The 21,480-nt window shown below is 33.0% G+C and overlaps 1 protein-coding gene across 12 annotated transcripts in view; it reads right to left on the reverse strand.

Annotated features, from left to right (window-relative positions):
* USP25 (ubiquitin specific peptidase 25) overlaps nt 1-21,480 on the reverse strand; it is a 139,582-nt gene that overhangs the window by 67,254 nt on the left and 50,848 nt on the right. For all 12 annotated transcript variants that reach the window (XM_017539786.2, XM_037742518.1, XM_017539777.2 and 9 more), the window contains 3 exons: nt 13,730-13,892; nt 8,339-8,425; nt 3,121-3,258 (listed from right to left, as the gene is read on the reverse strand). In XM_017539786.2, coding sequence (XP_017395275.1) covers nt 3,121-3,237 — 117 coding nt within the window. In that variant the 5' untranslated portion in view covers nt 3,238-3,258; nt 8,339-8,425; nt 13,730-13,892. The remainder of the gene's footprint in view (nt 1-3,120; nt 3,259-8,338; nt 8,426-13,729; nt 13,893-21,480) is intronic.

Consider the following 21,480-nt stretch of genomic DNA (forward strand, 5'->3'; position numbering starts at 1 on the left):
CCTTTCACCATTCCTTTCTTTGGTCCTTGCTCTCCTAACATACAAAAACAGGAATAGGTTGTGGCAGCTGTTATCAGCTACCATAATTCTTTCAATAACATGAGTTGGAACATAGAAAATAATAAATAGAATGTAAGGGAAAAACAAATTAACTCTACGAAGGCTGCTTAAAGACAGATCAATCAGGAATAAGCATTCTGCCCTTACTTACAAAGTAGCCCCAAATATAAAACAAACTTACTACTGTATATTTTTTCAACCAGTTTTTTAAAGAGCATGTAGGCCAAATTATTAACCTTAAAAAAATGTTGAAACTAAGTACTGGGAAGCTTAAGCAAATTGCTCCAAAGCTGTAGCGTTAAACAGGACCAAACTCAACACAAGAATCCAGCTGTAAACATTCACAACATCTGTAGTGGGTTGAATAGTAGCCCACAAAAATATATGTCCACCTAGTCCCTCAAAATGTGACACCAGTTGGAATAATGGTCTTTGTCAATATAATTAAGGTAAGGATCTTGAGATGAGATCAGCCTGGATTAGGGCTGGGCCTAAATCCAATGGTGAATGTTCTTATAAGAAACAGGAAAACCAGAAGACAGACAGACACATGAGGGCAAGCCATACCAAGAGGGAAACAGAGACTGGAACTATGCTGCCTCAAGCCAAACAACACCAGCAGCCACCAGAGTATGGTGGAAGCAAAGAAGGATTCTCCCCTGGAGTCACTGGAAAAAGTATGGCCCTGCCAACACCTTTATTCTGGACCTCTGGCCTCTCAGACCGTTAGAAAATAATCTCTTGTTTTTAACCACTCACTTTGTGGTAATTTGTTAACAACCATCCTTAGGAACTAATGTAACTCCTTAAAACAACTTTTCATACTTTTGTATAACTTTAATTCACCTAAAGGTTATATTTAATAAAAAACAAAAAAGTTTCCTAGCAATCACAATATTCTTCAGAAGTTAATTCCTATCTTTTTTTTTAGAAATCAATCTGAAATTGACAATTATAAAATAAAAATTCTACCTACATCCATCAAGAGAAAAAAAAATAATGAGATCTTCACTGTATTTTAGTTTTAAGCTGAAACAATTAAAGGTATGATTAAAATTGACAGTATTGATCAGGGCCAGGTGCAGTGGCTCATGTCTATAATCCTAGCACTTTGGGAGGCCAAAGCAGGAGGATAGCTTGAGCCCAGGAGTTCAAAACCAGGCTGGGCAACATAAGGAGATCCTGTCTTAATAAAAATAAAATAATTTGCCAGGTGCAGTGGCATGTGCCTGTGGTCTCAGCTACTTCAGAGGCTGAGGCATGGGCCCAGAAGGTTGATGCTGCAGTAAGCCACTGTCATACCACTGTACTCCAGCCTGAGTGACAAAACAAAACAATGTCTTAACCTATATTAAGTGTCTGTTGATGAGCCTTTTCACACATTGTTGTTAGATCAACTGGTACCTTTTCCAGAGGGTAATTCAAAAAAAAAAAAATAAAAAAAAAAAAAAAAGGAAAGAGAGGAAAGAGAAAAAATTAACAGTATCACATACCAAAGGGTATCCCAAGACTCTTGTGTACTTCAAAATATGATATATTTGAAATATTTAGGAAGAAGATACAATGAAAATATAAATTCACTTTAAAAAAAACATGATGCTTACCTCATTTACGGATTCACTAAATTACCAGTGTAGACTTCAGGCCCAAGTGTTTAGGGAACAAAGCAGAATCAAACTTATCAAGCTTAATTGATATACATCTACTTTAAAAGGCTTCTAAAGAAAAAGAATCACTAATTTCCAAAGTCAGTCTACACTGCCAGTCTGAAGCAAAAGCATTCATACTGTGGCCTTAACAGCCCTGCCCAGTTGTAACCATTTCAACTCTAACTCAAACTGAAAAGCCCACCTATGTACAAATATGGCTCCAAATGAAGTTTATACTGTCTCATCTTTAAATATGAAAAGATACCCCAAAATCACTAAGAACTTCTAGAAAAGAAAAAAGAAACCAAGAAAAAGACAAGGAAAAGGCATCCAGAAGAAAAGATAAGTCAGAGAACAGAAGTAATTTTTTAAAAATTTAATTGTATGCTCAGAGTCACTGGAAGACAGTATGCATACTAAAGAAGAAAAAAAAAATAAAACACATTTAGAACCAGAAGGAACGCCTAATGCTCTAAAATGGTGGTTTGGGATCAATTGCAGAATTACTTTTCTTTCTTTTTAATTGTGTTAGCACTGGAGCATTGTTATAATTTTTTTTAAATGAAAACAACATATAAAAAAACTCTGATGTGAGTGCCCTTTTGGTTCATTTACATTTGCCATACAAGGTAAATTAAAAACAGAAAGAAAAAGCACAAGGAAGATGGTGACAGAATCTCAGACTTTCCTCTTCCAAACACCCTCTCCATACATCTACAAAACAGAGACACATCTAAGTAAGTACTTTTAAAAATGACAGGGCAAGCTTAGTGGCTTTTTGAAACTTCTGCCCATGACGTGTTTGCTGCCATCTTTTTGAACACTTACTATTCTTTGCTACTGTATTTGTTCCTCTGTTTTCCTTCTTTAATTTCTCCAACTTTTCCAATTACATGTGAAAATGTTAGTTTATTTATAGATATTTTGTATTTTTATAGGAAAATTCCCAATATTCTTTTAAGGTAATGGTTAAAAATCTACCACAATACACTATATAAAGTATAAAAAACGAAAGCAACATAACAAAGACAATGTCTTTCAAAAACCATTTCTGGGTAATTAAGGAAAACTACTCCCTGCCAGCAAACACAGGAATATCAAAAAAACATGTGTACAATAATGATCCTGGGTTATCTGTGAAGATGTTTAATTATGTATTTGTAAATAATCTTAATTTTATCCATTGTTTTCATTTTAATCATAATATAAATTAAAAATTTATTTACTTTAATACCTTCAAGATCACTTTTCTCTTAAAAGTAAGTCTCCAAATGTTTTAAACGACTCAGGTTATTTTTAATAAAGCAGAATCATGCGTCTTAAATAATCTCAAATTCCTGGGAAACCTGCTTAATGACTGCTCAGATTAAATAAAATACAAATGGTTTATAAATAAGTGCAACAAAACTACCTGCTGTGAGTCATTCGATTTGAAAGCATCCTTGAGAATTTCAACTGCTCTTGATGGATCAACATATTTCCTTTTGGTACCAACAAGGAGTGCAAATAGATACCTCAGCTCACGCATAAAAGGCAAATTCCGATGTTCCTATTGAAGGAAGAAAAAACAACTTAACTGAAGATTAAAAAATTTTTACTAGTAAATAGATACTCATTTTAACAGTAACCAAAAAGTAAACTAGCTAATATAGATTAGGGATGAATTAGCACTCTATCATAACTGAAAGAAGAATGTTGGTGCCATCTAAATCTAAGAGCCTCAAAGAAGTCAAGCACATAAATAGCAGAAGACCTAGTACAGGCTCACAATTTCAGCATGAATGCCACATATTCACAGCAAATCATGTCACTACTCAGCCAAGAATATCTTCCTCATTCAAGCCTGTTTATTATAATACTTGCCATTCAGCAAGGCCCAGCTGCTCCTGCTGAGAGCAATAATAACAGGCAACAGTCAATGAGTGTTCACTACATGCCAGGTACTGTTCTAAGTGCTTTATCTCAATAAACCCATTTAAGCAAAAATCTCTACTCTTCCATGAAGCCTTTCCAGACTCCTCCAAGCCAACGATCCCTTCAAATTCCACATCTACTGAAATAAATGCCTTTCAGTGAGCAATGAATCACCAACTGTCACTGTGGCGTGACAATCTTAATTATTAGACTAATATTAAAACATTGCCCAATTATTAGAAATTTAACAAATAGTAATTATGTTTATGTATTTACTAGAAATTACAAAATTATTTATACTCATTTATATCTATTTTAATAGATATAAACATATTTAACATAATTCAATCACAATTACATTTAAATTTATTAATAATTAGACCAGATCCTAACAGGAGACTAATATATCATCCTCCAAATATTCCTTTGAAATCTTATTTTTGTTTCTCAATAAGGGTATAAGACCCTCAGAGACAAGAATTTCTATAACTCTTCCACAACTTTTTACTACACAAAGTAGGCATTCAATTCTTACTGGTTCATTAAGGCAAAATCTCCAGAAAAAAATTAAAACCCACACTATCAATCACTATTTTAAAACAAGAAGGAAAAGTTTAAAAAATAACGTAACTCACATAACTTAGTGAAATGTTTTATGACAACAAACCAGGCAAGCAAACCTTATAATATTTAGTTCTTATAATAACAATCTTAACAGAGAAAATTTAAATGTACTATTTAAATATGATAATTTTATTCCGAATTTACATAGTTGGCATTCTCAACACATTTGTACAATTCTAGGGTCAAATTCTAGGGGTCTGGGATGGGGGTGTACATAGTTGCTCTCCAGAATAATATAATCTACATAGAATGAACTGCTTCTAGAATACATTCCAAAAAAGAGTCCTAATAGGTAAGAGGGAATAAAACTGGTTCCAAATACTGCCTTACAGAAATAGGTTTTAAAAGTACAAACACCATGAGTTTTAATCCATAAAATTATTTCCAAAAGTACCTTTAATTTCCTGAGATCCATCCCTTTATCACCGCATCTGTCAACGCAGTTTTTTGAGACATTCCCAGTAACAATGTTGGAAGTAATAATTTTTGGAAATTAGGGGAATTCTGCTGAGAAATATATTTGAAAAGTATATTGTTTCCTAGTTTCTAGAAGATTTTACCATAAATGAGATTGTAGCTTTCTGTCAAATCATTTTTCTTCATCTACGGAGATGATAATATGGTTTTTCTTCTTTAGTCTATTGATATGGTGAATTATACCTATTTATTTTTGAAAGCTAAACCAATTTTGTATTCCTGGATAAGCCCCACTTCTCTATGAGGTATTATCGTTTATATATGATTGCAGGATTTAATTTCTCAAAAATTTGCTACAACTTTTTGCTTCCATATTCATGAAAAATATTAGTGTGTGGTTTTCTTCAAATATGTTTTCCTACTTTTAGTTTAAGGGTAATCCTGAGTTGAGAAGTTTTACTTCTTCATTAACTGTTGAATTTTTGGTGGATGGGTTCCAGTTCTTTAATACAATGTAGGGCTAGCACAGGTTATCTATTTCTTCACCAGTGAGCTTTGATAGCTTATGACTTTCAAGATATTTATCTGTTGTTTTTAATACTTCACTCTTCTCCTTTTACTATCTACAGAATATGTAGTGATGTTTCCCTTTTTCACGCCTTATATTTGTAATATGTCTCCCCTCTTCCTTCTTGCTTAGTCTACGTAGAAGTTCATCAATTTCACCAATCATCTCAAGAAGCAGCTTTTGGTTCCATAATTTTTCCCTATTGTTTTTCTGATACTTAGTTCATGGATTTCTATTACCTTTATTATTTCCTTACTTCTGCTTTGAGATTAATGTGCTCTTAACTCTCTAATGTCTTGATATACAAGCTGCTATCATTAACTGAAAACCATTCTTCTTCTCTAGTAAGATGTCTGGTTTCTATATCTTCCCCTAATCACTGTTTTAGCTTCCTCCCTCTAATTTTGATATGTCATGTTTTAATTTTCATTCCATTCAGAATATTCTGAAATTTCTCATTTGATTTGTTCTTTGTCCCTTGGGGTATTTAGAGGTGAATTACTTCATTTTCAACTATCTGGGGATTTTCTGTATATCTTTCTGTTGTTGATTTCTACTTTAATTTCTACCATTTTAGTCAGAAAAGATATTTTGTATGTTTGAATCCTTTAAAATGTACAGAGACTCGTAAATCCAGTTCCTGTTACTGCTTCATGGCTAATGGCAAAAATCTCAGAATGCCTCTTTTATTTGCAAAATTCAAAATTCCTTCAGGTATTTGTTCCAAGAATATCGTATGGTACTCAACTAAACCCATTTCCTTCTGATGACGTTCACTAAGTGAGATAATTGTTTATCTTGAAATATTTGCCCTAAATCAGGACTAAATAATTAACCTTCCAATTAATAAGGCTTTAGCTGTTTATATGATTTCCACTAAACAGTATATGTGTACATCTTTGTTTTCTCAACATTTAATATGTTTTGCCATCAGTTTGTAACATTTTAAGTCAAAAGTATATCTGTGTGAAAAGAGAGGGTATAATTACGTTGAGGATCTATTATTATATTTCCAGGCACCTCACAATTCTCCTAGACATTGAAATTACAAACAATTCAAATAAATAAGAGTGTCTAAAATTACTTTCAATTTTTACAAGAAATAGCTAAGTCTACCTAAAATACAAACTAATTTCAAATAATTCATTTCTTTCTCTCACTCAGTATATATGTAATATTTGTGGCCAATTTTTACAGCAAAAAATATCCTGTTTAAAAGTACACACAAATGGCATCTCTGTGAATGGATCAAAGTAATCCCAAATGTATTCTGCATCTTAACACAGGAGTGTTCAAACTGAATGTAGCTGTAGATATGTCATGAGTTGGAGATGAATTCATTATTAAATAAGTGACAAATTACACTGATACCTTTTTATAAAACCTGTTGTCACCATCTCAAGTGAATACAGGACCATTCAGTGGCTGTTAACTACCTATAAATTCCACATTTGCTTCAAAGATGTCAAGGTACATCATGTACTGCTGTCACTATACTAAATTAAAGAAGAGTCACATTGTGGAATAATTTTACATAAAATTGCACAGTATTCTAAGTAACTGTCTCAGAAAAGAAATGAGAAATTCTTTTATTTACTTAAGAATACATGGAGAGGATGACCCATTGCAAGAAACAAACTTCTCTAAAAAGGTGCTGAAGATTGGAATTATACATTTCTCTAGTATTCACAACTAGTTCTGATATGTAAGCATGGATATAACAATTATTTTAAAAATAAGATTACAAACTAACATGGTCGCATTCAACTCTGTGAAGAAGAAGTTAAAGCTCTGCAAAACATTAAAATCTGGGAGCATAAATGGTCAAGACACATATACATACATACATAACTAGAAATGATAATTCTAAACTATTTCATAAAAATTATACATTTACTTTAACTGAGATATGAGAAGAGAGAAGAACCGTGATATTCACAAGTTGCAATGACAGAAAGCAATACTTCAAAAGTTCCATATAAAAACCATGATGATTTTCCTTAATTTCTCTTGAGGCATAAGAGGTTGTCAGGTGATCCTAACTCCCTTTTGAAAATGAGTTATCAGCCTGACACTTTACAGTCCAGAGATTACAACCTGAAAAACTGGTTATAAATCAAGTTATCTTCCCACTAGTGTGCATTATAAATGTTTCACAGTTTATAGAATAAGTGGTTTTAAAAATTAAATGCTAAAAGGAGAACATAACTTACCACTCCTACTAACAACAGGTCACAAAAAGTTCAGCAGTTAACTGAAACCTAAAACTAACTTCTTTGTCTCTGCAACAAGTCTACTTTAGGACTACAGATTGTTTATGACAATATCAGTCACTAAACCCCTACACTCAACTACATCCTCTCCATAACTTTTTTTCATTCTGTATAAACTCTGTGTGCAAATTTGTCCTTTTTAAATTAAGTCTTTAAAAACTTCTTATCGTTTAACCGACAACAGCTGACACCTAGAACTTAACTATGTACCAAGCACTTTTAAGTCTCTTACATGTTTTACCTCATTTGATGCTCACAGCAACTCTATGAAATAATTACTATTATTATTTGCACTTTACAGAGAGGAATTGGAACACAGAGAAGGCAAGTAACTTGCTCTAGATCCATAGCTAAAACCCAGGCAATCTGGCCCTGGTATGTGTGTTGTCACTTTATATTACCTATCTATGATATTACTTCCAAAATGGAAGGTATAGACTTGTACACCAAAGACAAGAGTGCAAAACTCATTTTTAAAGGGCTCCACAAGACAATCAATTGAAAAGAAATTCTGATTTCCACAAAATTTTTCAGGAGACAATTGAGGAAAGACCTTAATTGTAAATTGTAGCCTATAAAGTTTACTGAAATTTGACAGTCCAAAAAAAAATTACTAGTGACACCAAAAATTGGCATATTACTGAGACAAGTAAAAAAAAAATCGTATTTATATTAATGAAAGATAGGTAGTTGCTATCGTAACTGAGATTAATGAATTGACATTCAAATTTTTAGTTTCAGATTTGATGAGCCAAATAAATGTCCAAAAAGCAATCACATATAAGAGAACATATCGAATATATATACTGCTAAAAAAATATTTTAAATTTTACCTTTTGGTTTCGGGGTAAATCTTGAGCATTTGATGGAGGCTTATAATTCAGAACTAATCTTCTAAATTCCAAAAGATTGAATAATGACTGAAAAAGAGCAACAATTTAAGATAACCTGAGGGAAAATTCCATTAACAGAATGTAAAAATGACTAGTCTTAGAGATTTAATTTTGACAACTGTATACTACTTACACACATAATCGTTACAACTAGCACAAAATGGACACATTTCTGAGAAAAAGTCAAATTTCTTGTATTTGACATACTATTCTTAATACTTGATACTGCACAAGATTACATTTGGACAACTTTTTAAAAATACTACTCATTATTAAAATCTCTTTTTATATGCACTTAAGCAGTTTCCTCAAAATCAAGGGTAAGTAAATGTCAAGTCTAAAACTTTTTAAACATGCTATGTTTATCATGAATTGTCTAGATGTATCATTAATTCCAGAAAATAGAGTACAAATAAATTTATTCATCAGATCCTAGGTGACAGAGTAACAAAGAAATTACATATTATCTCTATGTTCAAGGAAACTTAGAAAGGAGACATACAATTATAATAGAAAGATAACTTCACGATATAGTGACAATGATTACACATGAATATAATGAGAGCACATGAAGGATACTCATGGAAAGGCTTCCTAGAGTATGTCTTTGGAACCGTAGTTTGCAGCCATTTACTATCATCATGCTGAACATTTGTTTAAAATTAGATAAAATACAATGGAAAATATCACAATGTATCATACTCAGTAAATTCTGAGTATTTTCTTGCAAAATTTTAATTGTAGATATTTTACAAACGTGACATGTACAAGGTTTTATAATATGCAGCATATTCCTTTCTTGGGTCACAGTTTATAAAATTTAAAAATTACTACACAGAAAGTGAAAATGTATTAAATCTTAGAAAAACTGAGTCGGCTGGCCAGGCTCAGTGGCTCATGTCTGTAATCCCAGCATTTTGGGAGGCCAAGGCTGGTGGATCATGAGGTCAGGAGTTCAAGACCAGCCTGGCCAATATAGTGACACCCTGTCTCTATTAAAAATACAAAAATTAGGCAGGCAATGTAGTGCGTGCCTGTAGTCCCAGCAACTCATGTGCCTGTAGTCCCAGCTACTCAGGAAGCTGGGGCAGAAGAATCGCTTGAAGCCAGGAGGCGGAATGCAGTGAGCCAAGACCATGGCATGGCACTCCACTCCACTCCACTCCAGCCTGACAGACAGAGCAAGACTCCGTCTCAAAAAAAAGAAAAGATGAGTCAACCAAACTGACAGAAGATAAAGGTGGCACCACAAATCAATGGGGAAACAAGGTTTTGATCAAGAGCTGGGTATTGAGAAAACTACATATAAAGAAATAGAGCCAGATTACATAGATCAATTAACAACCTAAATATGAAAGGTAAAACCATAAAGCTGGTAACAGAAACTGTAGAAAAGTATTTCATCTTGTGATCTATAAAGATTAAACAGTATAAGCACACAAAATAATTAATTTAACAAATATTTATGGGGCACCTACTATATACCAGACACTAAGAAAGTAGTCTCTGCCCTTGTGGGGAGTATAGTCTTGTAACTGCTGGTTAAAACAATGAGAGTAGATGTAATAAACCAGAAGGGATATGAATACATTAACAGTTGCCCAAGATCAGAACCCTGGGGAGAAAGCACCATTTAAAAGTCACAGAAAAAAAAACAAGAGTTTTGAGAAAGAGAAAAGAATACTAAGGGAAATCACAGAAGAAAAAGGAGTGGAGAAAGCAAGGACTTTCAAACATACTTGTGTATTGGAATAATAAATTGTGGAACTTTAAAAAATAGCAATGTCAGGCCAGGCTGGCCTATGCCTCTAACCCCAGCACTTTGGGAGGCCAAGGCAGGTGGATCATGAGGTCAAGAGTTCAAGACCAGCCTGGTCAACATGGTGAAACCCTATCTCTACTAAAAATATAAAAATTAGCCCGCGTGGTGATGTGCATCTGTAATCCCACCTAGTCGGGAGGCTGAGGCAGGAGAATTGCTTGAACCCAGCAGGCAGAGGTTGCAGTGAGCTGAGATGGCGCCATTGCACTCCAGCCTGGGCAACAAGAGCAAGACTCCATCTCAAAAAAAGAAAAAAAAAGCAATGTCAGGAGACTCTCAATAAAGATACAAAGTTCCACAAAGGATTCTGCTGTACATCAAAGAATAGCTGGCACATTTCAAGGAGAACAAGGTGAGCAGTATTATGACACGCTGCCACATTCTTCCAATAAAGTAAAGACAGGGAAATAACCTTTAGATTTGGCAACTGGGAAGTCATGTTTTCAGTTGAGTAGTAGAGGAAGAACAGAGGCATTAAATAATGGGAAAATTCGGCATAGAGTAGGTCCTCTTATCCAAGATAGATACATTCCAAGACCTCCTGTGAATACCTGAAATTGCAGATAGTACTGAAACCCATATATATTATGTTTTTTTTTTCCCTGCAAAACTACAATAAAGTTTAATTTATAAATTGGGAACAGTATGAGATTAACAATAACGAATGACAAAACAGATCAATTGTAAAAACATACTGTAATAAAAGTTCCAAGTGAACAGGACAAAAATAATCTTGACTAGCTGCGGGGCTGAGGTCCAAACTAAAGACAGGCTAATGTTGCTAGCAACCAAAAGATTATTTAAGCCATTACCATACAATCTCCCCTTTGTTAATATTCCCTTTCTTACACTCTGTTCTCCCTTTCTACCAAAATATTGCTCTCATTTTCTAAAAGAATAAGCATGCAAAGCTATCTAAACCTGCTGTAGCCTACCCCAGCTATCGACTTTGAAGTTAAAGGGTGATATTCCTAGTAAGCTTCCATAACCAGTCAATATATTTATGAGAAAAAGAATTACCAGTTGTTTCATATTAGCCCTACCAACTAAGTAAATTCCATCCCCAAGAAAATTTTGTAATCAAAACGTTACAGTAAATTTACCTCACAATTAGAGTAAGTTCCAACTCACTTTGGAAAACAACAAAACCTCCAACACAAAGGTATACTTTTGGCCCAACTTTTCATTCATAAGTAAAAAGTCCCTTTATGATGGCAAAGTATTATATCTCGTTTATCTCTAGGAGTTAAGCAATAATGGTAGAAAATCTTTTAAAAGACTCTGCTAAAGATAAAAATTAAAAGCCACTTAAAATAGTTTAATAGACTTTAAAATTACCATAAAAAATAAAACTTCAGGTGATCTCTAGACAAATGTTTCTGCCACCTACCATTTTCTACAATCTGATACTTAGTGTTTTCCACTCCCTCAAAAGTCAGTATCTTATTAGGCCATTATAACCTGAATTTTTAAGCTTATAGGTTACTTCTCCTAGATGTTCAGATGTCACCAAAAGAAAAAAATAAATAACCCAAGCCCTTTTATACTTGCCTATGTTAGGAGTTAAGCAGCCACTAAACTTTAAAACTACTAGTTTTTAAATAAGCTAGGCATTTATTTAAAAGACAATTTTTTTCTAGCCCACTCCCTCTATCTCAAAAAAAAAAAAAAAAGCTATGTTCCACCTCCAGAACGGAGCTGTCACTGTGGAGGGAGGGAAGTGAAGGAATAGAGTAGGTGGTAAATGCTTCAGTGTAACATGTTATAAAAAAAAAAAAAAATCTAAGCAAAAAAGAAAAGCTAAGATCAGCAAACTTAGGGTAGAAATAGACTGTAAGTGTATCAAGTTTAAACTGAGGTGCTGAAAGAAGTTTGTCCTATTAAAAGTTCATTATCCCTATACCAATATTTATCATTTCAAACAGATCTTCCCTACAAATACAGGGTGGAGAAATAAAAACCAACTATTCTAAACAACAAATATTATTTACAAATACTTTCTTCTTATACTTTTCTAAGAAAAGCTTCTAATCAATGGCCCTCAATTCATCTGCCATAATAGTGCTGAGACAGCATCTACTTGACCCAAAACAGGCAGCAAAACATGTTCATGAACACTCAGTTAAGGACTTTAAAACTATAATTCACATTTTAAAATGATGTCTACATTATAACATCTACAAAACTTCTTAACAAATAGATCTCTTAATAGGCGATGAGATGATCTAAGAAACTCTAATGTATCAAAATTTTAGATATTATTTTTGGCATACAAGTAAATAAAGAACGCATAATCAAGGCTAGAAGCAAAGATACTACTATACATTTACGTTAAGATGCTAAGATTTCTTAGCATCTTGTTGTCCTGGAAAATCCAGTAACATCGAATATTACTTATGAGTATGCACAACATCCTATTAAAGAGTGAGATAAATCTAGAAAACAAAGGAAATCAAATTATACAGTAGTATCCACCGGAAGCAAAAACAAAGAAAAAGGTGAAAACTATAGCACTGAAGTATAAAAAAAGTTAAAATTACAGATTAACTAGCCAAAACAATTAACTTGTAGAAAATGAGCCGAATAACCTGTTAGTTGCCTTAATATCTTAAGAAAGTTTAAGCTGTCACACACACAGGGTTGGAAAGTTACAAAATGAAGATATGTTTTGAATATAAAAAATAGCATGCATGTCCAATGAAGTAAAAAGCATTCATCAGGGACATGAAATAAGCTATAATTCAACTCTCTTATAAAAATAAACACAAAATATTCATTTTCCTAAAAATAATAAAAATTAAGGATATATTATTCATAAATTTTAAAGTTTTGCAATCTGATGAATAACATTATCAATATCAACTGAGAATGATAGAGCTTTGATAACAGTTGTTAACACATAAAACTGTTTCAAATTGAGAAGATGGATATCTACACATACAAATATCAAGAAACATAACATTAGGGATTTCTTAGTAAAAAGACAATGTGTTATTCTTGATTTATCAATTTTTATTCACATCATTTCATATGCAAACTGAGAATTATTTGTAAATCTATACCAACCTCAAATAAAATGTCTCTTCTTGTTAAAAATATTGTCTATAATTTTATAAATTACATTGTCTAGTATATACAAATAAATCTGATCTGACCCACAAAAAGCCACTTCTGATTTCAAACTTGGTTACAATGCTTCCATAAATCTGCAGAGAAATATATACAAAAGTATTTCCACCCAACAATTCCTAAAAGCAAAAAGAGAGGATACATTGATTCCAAATAAGTGAAAGGCGTAAGTAATGATATACTGTTAAAAATACATACTTGAAATGAAAAGCAAAGGATGATAGAAGGATACGGAAATCCCCAAGCTAGTTCATTAGACAAAAGAGTATATTAGAAACTTCTCTGTACTTATGTTTAAAATACACACCTTAAACACGACCAACCCACTTTCCATTGCTATCATATATATCAAATAAGAACTGAAAAAAAAAGATCCTTACCTGGATAACAGCACTAAACCAACAAGTATTGCCAACATTCTTCAGCCCAACGGGAGCTTTGTCCTGCCTTTTTCTATCATAAGGGTTTCGAGAATCCCTCCAAACTTCTGTAGGTGTCCTCTTCAAACATGCTTTATTCTCTGCTATGCTGGCTTCAAGAACTCTTAAGCAATGGTGGGGAAAAAAATATATAGCATTATATAATGGTATATCCCAGGCAATAGCATACCACACATTCTAAAAGCACTTTCATTACATAAGATCTGAATAATGTATTTGAAGAAGTAATATTTAATGCTAGCTTTACTCAAATAGAGCTTAGTTTTAGCAGTGTCAATGCCAATACATAGAGAAGTGTACCCTTTTTTCCTAAAATGAAATTTCAACCATAAAATGGTAGTGTTATATAATACAAAGTACAGTAAATTACATGTCAACAAAAAGATATTTGTACCAAGAATAAAGGGCTTAGATGAATTTTCTGAGAAATAGCTATTAAAGTATATATTTACAATGTAACATAATGACTACTATTTATAACAATCACTGTGAATCAAGAAAACATTAAAAACTGAACACGCTGCACTTTTGCCACTGACCACTGAGTCCCCCTTCTACAAAAAAAAAGTTAAGTGAGTTAAACTTAATGATTCCTTTCAATTCTTGAGATCTATGTCTCTATGACAGCCAAACAAAGGAAAATGAAACCTGTATGTTCATTGCTTTGTCCAAAAGCTTACCTTTGTAAAAAATTAATGAAATGTTAGAATACATATTAGAATAACAAAAGATTATTAACCTTTCCAAAATAATCTCAACTGCAGAATATCTTAAGTGTATCTAAACATGGCAAAAGTAACACTACTTTGCTTAAAGATGTTTCTTGCTCCTTAGCATGGAACAACATATAATCGTAACTGAAAAAAACTGGTTCCCAAATACGATCTAACCAAGCATTTTGCCTGCTCAAGAAATGTGTTACCTGCTACTTGGCTTCGGCCAAAAAAAAAAAAAAAAAAAAAAAACCTATTACTTACTATTCTAATTCAGCATAAATAACATTCAGGTATCTCAGCCCAGTTTGTGTTAATTACCAGAACCTCAGCAAAAGCAAAGATCAGTTTTTTTCAACTTTTTGGTTCATCAAGGAAATCTCATTCATTCTACACCATTTTTACCCTAAAGATTTTATCCTGTCAAATTAATGTCAAAATAACATTTTTTTTGACAACAGTATTTATCACAAGACAGTATTTATCACAAGACATTAGATACAATTAAATCTAAAGTATCATTACTTAAAACATACCATGTGAATACAGAAGTCAGTCTTTGGAAATCAATAAAACCACACATTTCTTAAAAAAAAAAAATGGGTAACAACATGATATGTTAAAATATAAACTCATGTGGTTAAAAGTAAACAGTTTACACTTCTGTCACATTTAAGAGTGACCCAACTGGGCAGCAATACTCTCTGCCCAAAAATGAACTCTCACAGGCAACCCCAGACTCCAGGCATTTTTCACTAAAAGATACCAGAATTCCTTGAAAGATACTTGGTTAGATGAATTGGGGCAGAGGAAAACCAGGGAATATCTCTAACATTCTACTGTTACCAGAAAGCAAGCTTTCAAAAATACAAGAAAGAGATAAAGAGAGTCAACTTGACTCTCCTAGTGGAGATCCAGGAGGTCCTAAAGACTTTCTAACAAGTTAAATTTTGCAGTTCAGCAGAATATAATAAAAAGCAGAACAAACTGAATTTGTACAAGACTAGTTTATGCTTAAAAAAGAAAGGTTAATGGCACAGTATATAAAAAGTAATACAAAAGACTGACATATAGAGGGCATATTTAACTTTTTATTGACTTTTTAAAATGATAGTATTCTCATTTGGAAATTTTGTTCCTTTTGTAATATACATGCATATTTAGAAGTTTAGATAGAGCAAACTTATTCACATCTTGGAAATCAAAAATAAATAGAGTAACACATGGAGTAAGTTCTGGGAAAGGCAGATAAAAACAATAACATAAAAAAATTTAGTACCAGTGATATCTATGTAGGAGATAGAAGAGGCACCCAGTAATAGACTAGTACCATGGCAGGTAGACAATAATTATTTAAAAAGAGAATTCTACAGCATATTCTAAAATATAAACTGGTCAAAAGTCTAAAAGAACCAGACGTAATCCTGTATCTACAGCAGATAAATATCAATCATTATATTTAACTTTTAATGATAACAAGAAACAAATCCTTCTTAGTAATGGCAACAGAGCAGATCATACATATCACAGTAAGCGGGAAATGACTCAAATATACATTAGTTACAGAAAATTTGAGGACATGTGACTTCTGCACAATACACCCTGAGTATACTCTTCATATTCCAGATCTGGGCTAAGATACTAAATCCCAGAATGTCTTTCAAAATGTTTTAAGTACACTCAATTGCTTTATGCCCCTCTTCTGCTCTAGCAAAAAATATACACCACTTGATTCCTATGTTTACATACAAAATATGTAATGTAAACATCACATTAATATATCGAGATAATGTAAGCTTTTTAGTTCCTTTGCCTCCTCTCTCCCTACACAGGACTTGCAGGAATGTGTGGCCTCAAAGGTACTTTCTATGAGCAAGCAATCTGCCTGCACCATTTGTCACACTATTCCATAAAGGAAGTTAGAAAGGCAAGAAAGTTAAGGATGCAAACCAAGACAACATCTTCCCAGCATTCCTATTTAACTTTCTTTACAGCAGTCAAATGAGGTACAAACTGTAACAACTTTGACTAAGGTTTCAGAGATGCATATAATTGCTCATTGCTCCTCAAAGTCACCTAAGATTTAAAGATAATAACCATTTCCTAAGTAGCTCAATTCAGTCATATGGTAGATATCATCATTAATTTTAACAAAAGTATGGGTTTTAAAGAAATAGATTTATTATAATACATCCTAACCATACCACATGGTAGAATTATGGTGCTAAAAAAGATGGCAGGTAAAAGGGGAATGCCATAATTTCATGATTCCCTGAATTGAAACAAAATTTTATCACCAGAGTTTTAAAATGCCTCAGTAGGTCTCCTCCTACCATCTCCTCTTGGTTCCTAAAGACCTTTATAAACACACTTATCATTGCACCAAAAATATCAACCAGTGTCTCCAATCAGTGTCTGAAAGTAGAAACAATAATATGCCATACCTCTAGAGCAAACATTATAAACGGGGGCAAAACAAGTTTTTAAAGTAAATGGATGATTAAGATATTACATGCTGCTACTTCTTGGTTGGTTATTGACTTGGTTGGTTATGAATTGACTGATTGCAAAAAACAACCTCTAGCCCATATACTGCTCTATTGCTACACCTCATCCCTTTATATAATCTAGTACAGGCACCATAAATCCAAACTTTTGTAAAGCAAAATCCTGCATAAGCATTCCTCCCCTGGCCTTATCAATGATGCTACCCATGCTCTTAAGTATAAGGCATGTAATAGCCAAAATTCAGGTATTACCCACTGGTAGAGGTAAAAATAATAATAAAAATAAAATACAAGCAAATCTCAAAGAGCTCAGATATAGCCTGTAACAAAATGTGGCATGTTGAAGGGTAAACTCATAAGCCACGAACCAAAACCCAGCCTGACCTGCCACCTTGCTTTATCTTCTCAACATTGGTCATGACCTTGGCATTAAGCAATACAAAAAGACGACAAAATGTCTTGCTGCCTCTTTTCCTTCCACACACTACACTTAATGTTTAAAGCACTTACATATCGTAGATGTTTACGTTTTCATCAAATTTTATTACACAGTGGTTTTCTTTGGGGGAGGTGAGAGGGTGCTATTATTTTATCTTGTTTTGTGTTGTTAAACTCCCTATAGCAATGATGTTAAAAATATACTACTTTAGCTCACCTAAGCTCCTTTTTGGGAAGTATTACACTCACTGAAAAACATGCATATACTTTAAGCTATACAGATCAACCAGAAGGAAAAAAAGAAAGGAGTGAAACATCTGTTGATTTCCTTAAAAAGCAAAAACAAAACTAATGGTATTTTAATTGGGATCAAACTAAACTCATAAATCAATTTAAGAAGAACTGACCAGTTTGACAATGTCAGTCTTCTAATTCATAAAACTGCATATGTTTCCAAATATTTATGTATTCTTTAACGTGTCTTAATGATATTTAATCATTTTCTTCATGGAAGTTCTTGTATCTTAGATTTATTCCAGGTCTTGAATAGTTTTTGTCAAAAATCAGTTGGCTGTAGGTGTGTCCATTTCTGGGCTCTCTATTCTGATCCACTGATCTATGTGCCTGTTTTTATACCAATATCATTTTTTTCATTACCATATTCTAGCAATATATTTGGAAGTCAGGTAATGATGCCTCCAGCTTTTGTTCTTTCTGCTCAGGCCTGCTTTGGCTATTTGGGCACTTTTGTGGTTCCATATGAATTTTTAGGATTGTCTAATTCTCTGAAGGTCACTGGAATTTTGATATGGACTGCATTAAATCTGGAGATCACGTTAGGTAGTATGGCTATTCTAGTAATATTAGTTCTTCTAATCCATGGACATATATATATATATATATATACACACACACACACACACACACACATATATATTTATATATTTCCATTTGTTTGTGTCTCCTATTTCTTTCCTCAATGTTTTATAGTTTTCATTGTATAGATCTTTTATCTCATTGGTTAAGCTTATTCTTAGGTATCTTAATTTTTTGTAGCTATTGTAAATGGAATTTTTTTTTAATTTTTCAAGTAATTAACATTAACATATAAGTGCTGATTTGTTATGCTAATTTGTGTCCTACAACTTTACTGAACTCATTTATTAGTTCTAGCAGTTTTTTGTGTGAACTTTTTAGGGTTTTCTATATTTAATATCATATCATCTGCAGAGACAATTTTACTTTCTCCTTTCTAATTTGGATGTCTTTATTTCTTTTTCTTGCCTAACTGCTGTAAGACTTCCAGTACTATGCTGAATAAGACTGGTCGAAGTGTGCACCTCTGTTAGGTTCCTGATCTTAGGAAAAGCTTTCATTTCTTCTCCATTCAGTATATGACCAGTTGTCAGTTTGTCAACTATGGGCTTTACTGTGTTGAGGTACATACTTTCTATATCTATTTTGAGAGTTTTTATCATGAAAGGATGTTAAACTTTGAAATGTGCTTTTTCGGTATCTACTGAAATTACATGGTTTTTGTTCTCTTTGTTAATGTGATATATCCCATTTATTGATTTGTCTACGCTGGAAAACCCCTGCATCTCTGGGATGAATCTTACCTGATCACAGTGGGTAATGTTTTTAATATGCTGTTGAATTTAGTTTGCTAAATCTTGTTGAGAATTTCTGAATCAAGGTACATCAGGATAGTGGCGTGTAGTTTTCTTTTTGTTATGTCTTTGTCTAGTTTTGAATAAGGGTAATGCTGGCTTAATAAAATGAATTTGGAAGTATTCCCTCCTCTTCAATTTTCTGGAATAGTTTGAGAATATTAGTTGTTCTTTAAATGTTTGATAGACTTCAGCAGTGTAGCCATCAGAAACTGGGCTTTTTTTATGTCAGACTTTAATATTTATTTAATTCTCTTACTCATTATGGTCTGCTCAGATTTTCCATTTCTTCCCAGTTTAATCTTGGTAGGTTGTATGTGTTCAAGAATTTATCCATTTCTTCCATATTCTAGAATTTTGCTAGTACACGGTTGTTCATAATTGTCTCTTGTGATCCTCTAATTCTGATTATTTGTAATGTTTCACTTTTCATGTCTAGTTTTATTTACTTGAGCCTTTTTTTTCCTTAGTCTAGCGAAAAGTTTGTTGAGTCTGCTTATCTTTCCAAAAAAATATTTCAATGACCTTCTGAATTGCTTTTTTGGTCTCTATTTGTTTACTTCTGCTCTAAGCTTTATTATTTCCGTCCTACCAATTTTGCGTTTAGCTTGTTCTTGCTTTTCAAGTTTCTTGAGTCGCACAGTTAAGCTGCTTATTAGAAATCTTTCTTCGTTTCTGATGCAGGCATTTATTGCCATGAACTTCTCACTTAGAACAGGTTTCACTGTGTCCCACTGGTTTTGGTACAATATGTTTCCATGCTCCTTTGTCCCAGGAAACTTTCTAATTACCCTTTTAATTTCTTCACTGACCCTATGGTTATTAAGGTGCATATTAACTTCCATGTATTTGTTGGTTTATAAACTTTTTCCTGTTGTTGATTTTTAGTTTTATACAGTTGTGATCCAGTAAAATACTTGATATCATCTCTAACATGTGTTCTTTACTGGACAATACTCCATGTGCAGTTGAGAAGAATGTGTATTCTGTAGCTGTTAGAGAAAATGTTCCATAAATGTCTATGGTGTAGTTTAAGTCTCATATTTCTAGATCATTTGTCTACTGTTAAAAGGGGGGCACTGAAGTTCCTACCATTGTTGTATTGTAGGCTATTTCCCCCTTTAAATCTAATAATATTTGCTTTCTATATTTGGATGCTCTGGTGTTTGGTGCTCATGTATTTACAGTTTTACTTCTTGGTGAATTGATCCTTTTATTATTAATGACTTTGTCTCTTTTTACAGTTTTTGACTTAAAGTCTACTGTATCTAGAAGTATGGCTACTTCTCACTTTTGGTTTGCATCTGCATGGAATATACTTGTCCATCCCTTCACTTTCACTCTGTGTTTATATTTAATGATGATGAGGTGTGTCTCTTATAGGCAACATATAGTTGGATCTTTTTTTTAATCCATCCAGCTGCTCTGTATTTTTTTAATTGGGGAATTTAATCCACTTACATTCAAGGTTACTATTGATCGGTAATAATTCACTCATGCTATTTTGTTTTCTCATTATTTTGAAGATCCTTTGTTTGTGTCCTTCCCTCTTGTTTACTAATGGGGTTCTGTGATTTTCTACAACGCTAAGCTTTGTTTCCTTTCTCGTTTGCCTATCTCCTATAATTTTTCTTGTGGTTACCACAGAGCTAACATAAAGACTTTTACAGGCCGGGCGGATCACCTGAGGTAGGGAGTTCAAGACCAGCCTGACCAACACGGTGAAACCCCATCTTTTTTTTTTTTTTTTTTTTTTTTTTTTTTTTTAAAAAAAAAGAGTTTTATAGTTACAACAGACTGTTTTAAGCTAATAACAACTCAACTTTGGTCACACAAAAATAATCTAGACTTTTTCCCCACCACAATTTGTGTTTTGAATGCTATAATTTACATCTTTATCTTTTATGAGTTCCTTAGCCACTAATTGTAGCTGTTGATGTTTCTGATCTTTTTAATTTTAAACCATCATACTAGAGGACTTGAAGGAATTACAAAGCACCATTATAGCACTGAGGTATTCTGAATATGACTATGGATTTATCTATATTGATGAGTTTTGTATTTTCACATTTTCATTACATTAATCATTCTTTCATTTCCTATTATTTCCTTTAAGTGTTTTGTAAGACCAGTCTAGTGGTAATGAATTCTATCACCTTTTGCTTGTCTGGGAAGGTCTTTATTTCTTTTTCATTTCTTAAGCGTAACATTGTCGGATATATTCTTGGTTGACAGTTTTGTTTTGTTTTTCACAGCACTGTGACTATGTCATCCCACTCCCTCCTGTCTTATACAGTTTTCTGCTGAGAAATCTTCTGATAGTCTAATGGGAATTCCTGTATATGTGATCCAAAGTTTGTGTC

This window comes from Cebus imitator, unplaced genomic scaffold, assembly GCF_001604975.1.
Source record: "Cebus imitator isolate Cc_AM_T3 unplaced genomic scaffold, Cebus_imitator-1.0 Scaffold7, whole genome shotgun sequence".
Classification (NCBI taxonomy): Eukaryota; Metazoa; Chordata; class Mammalia; order Primates; family Cebidae; genus Cebus; species Cebus imitator.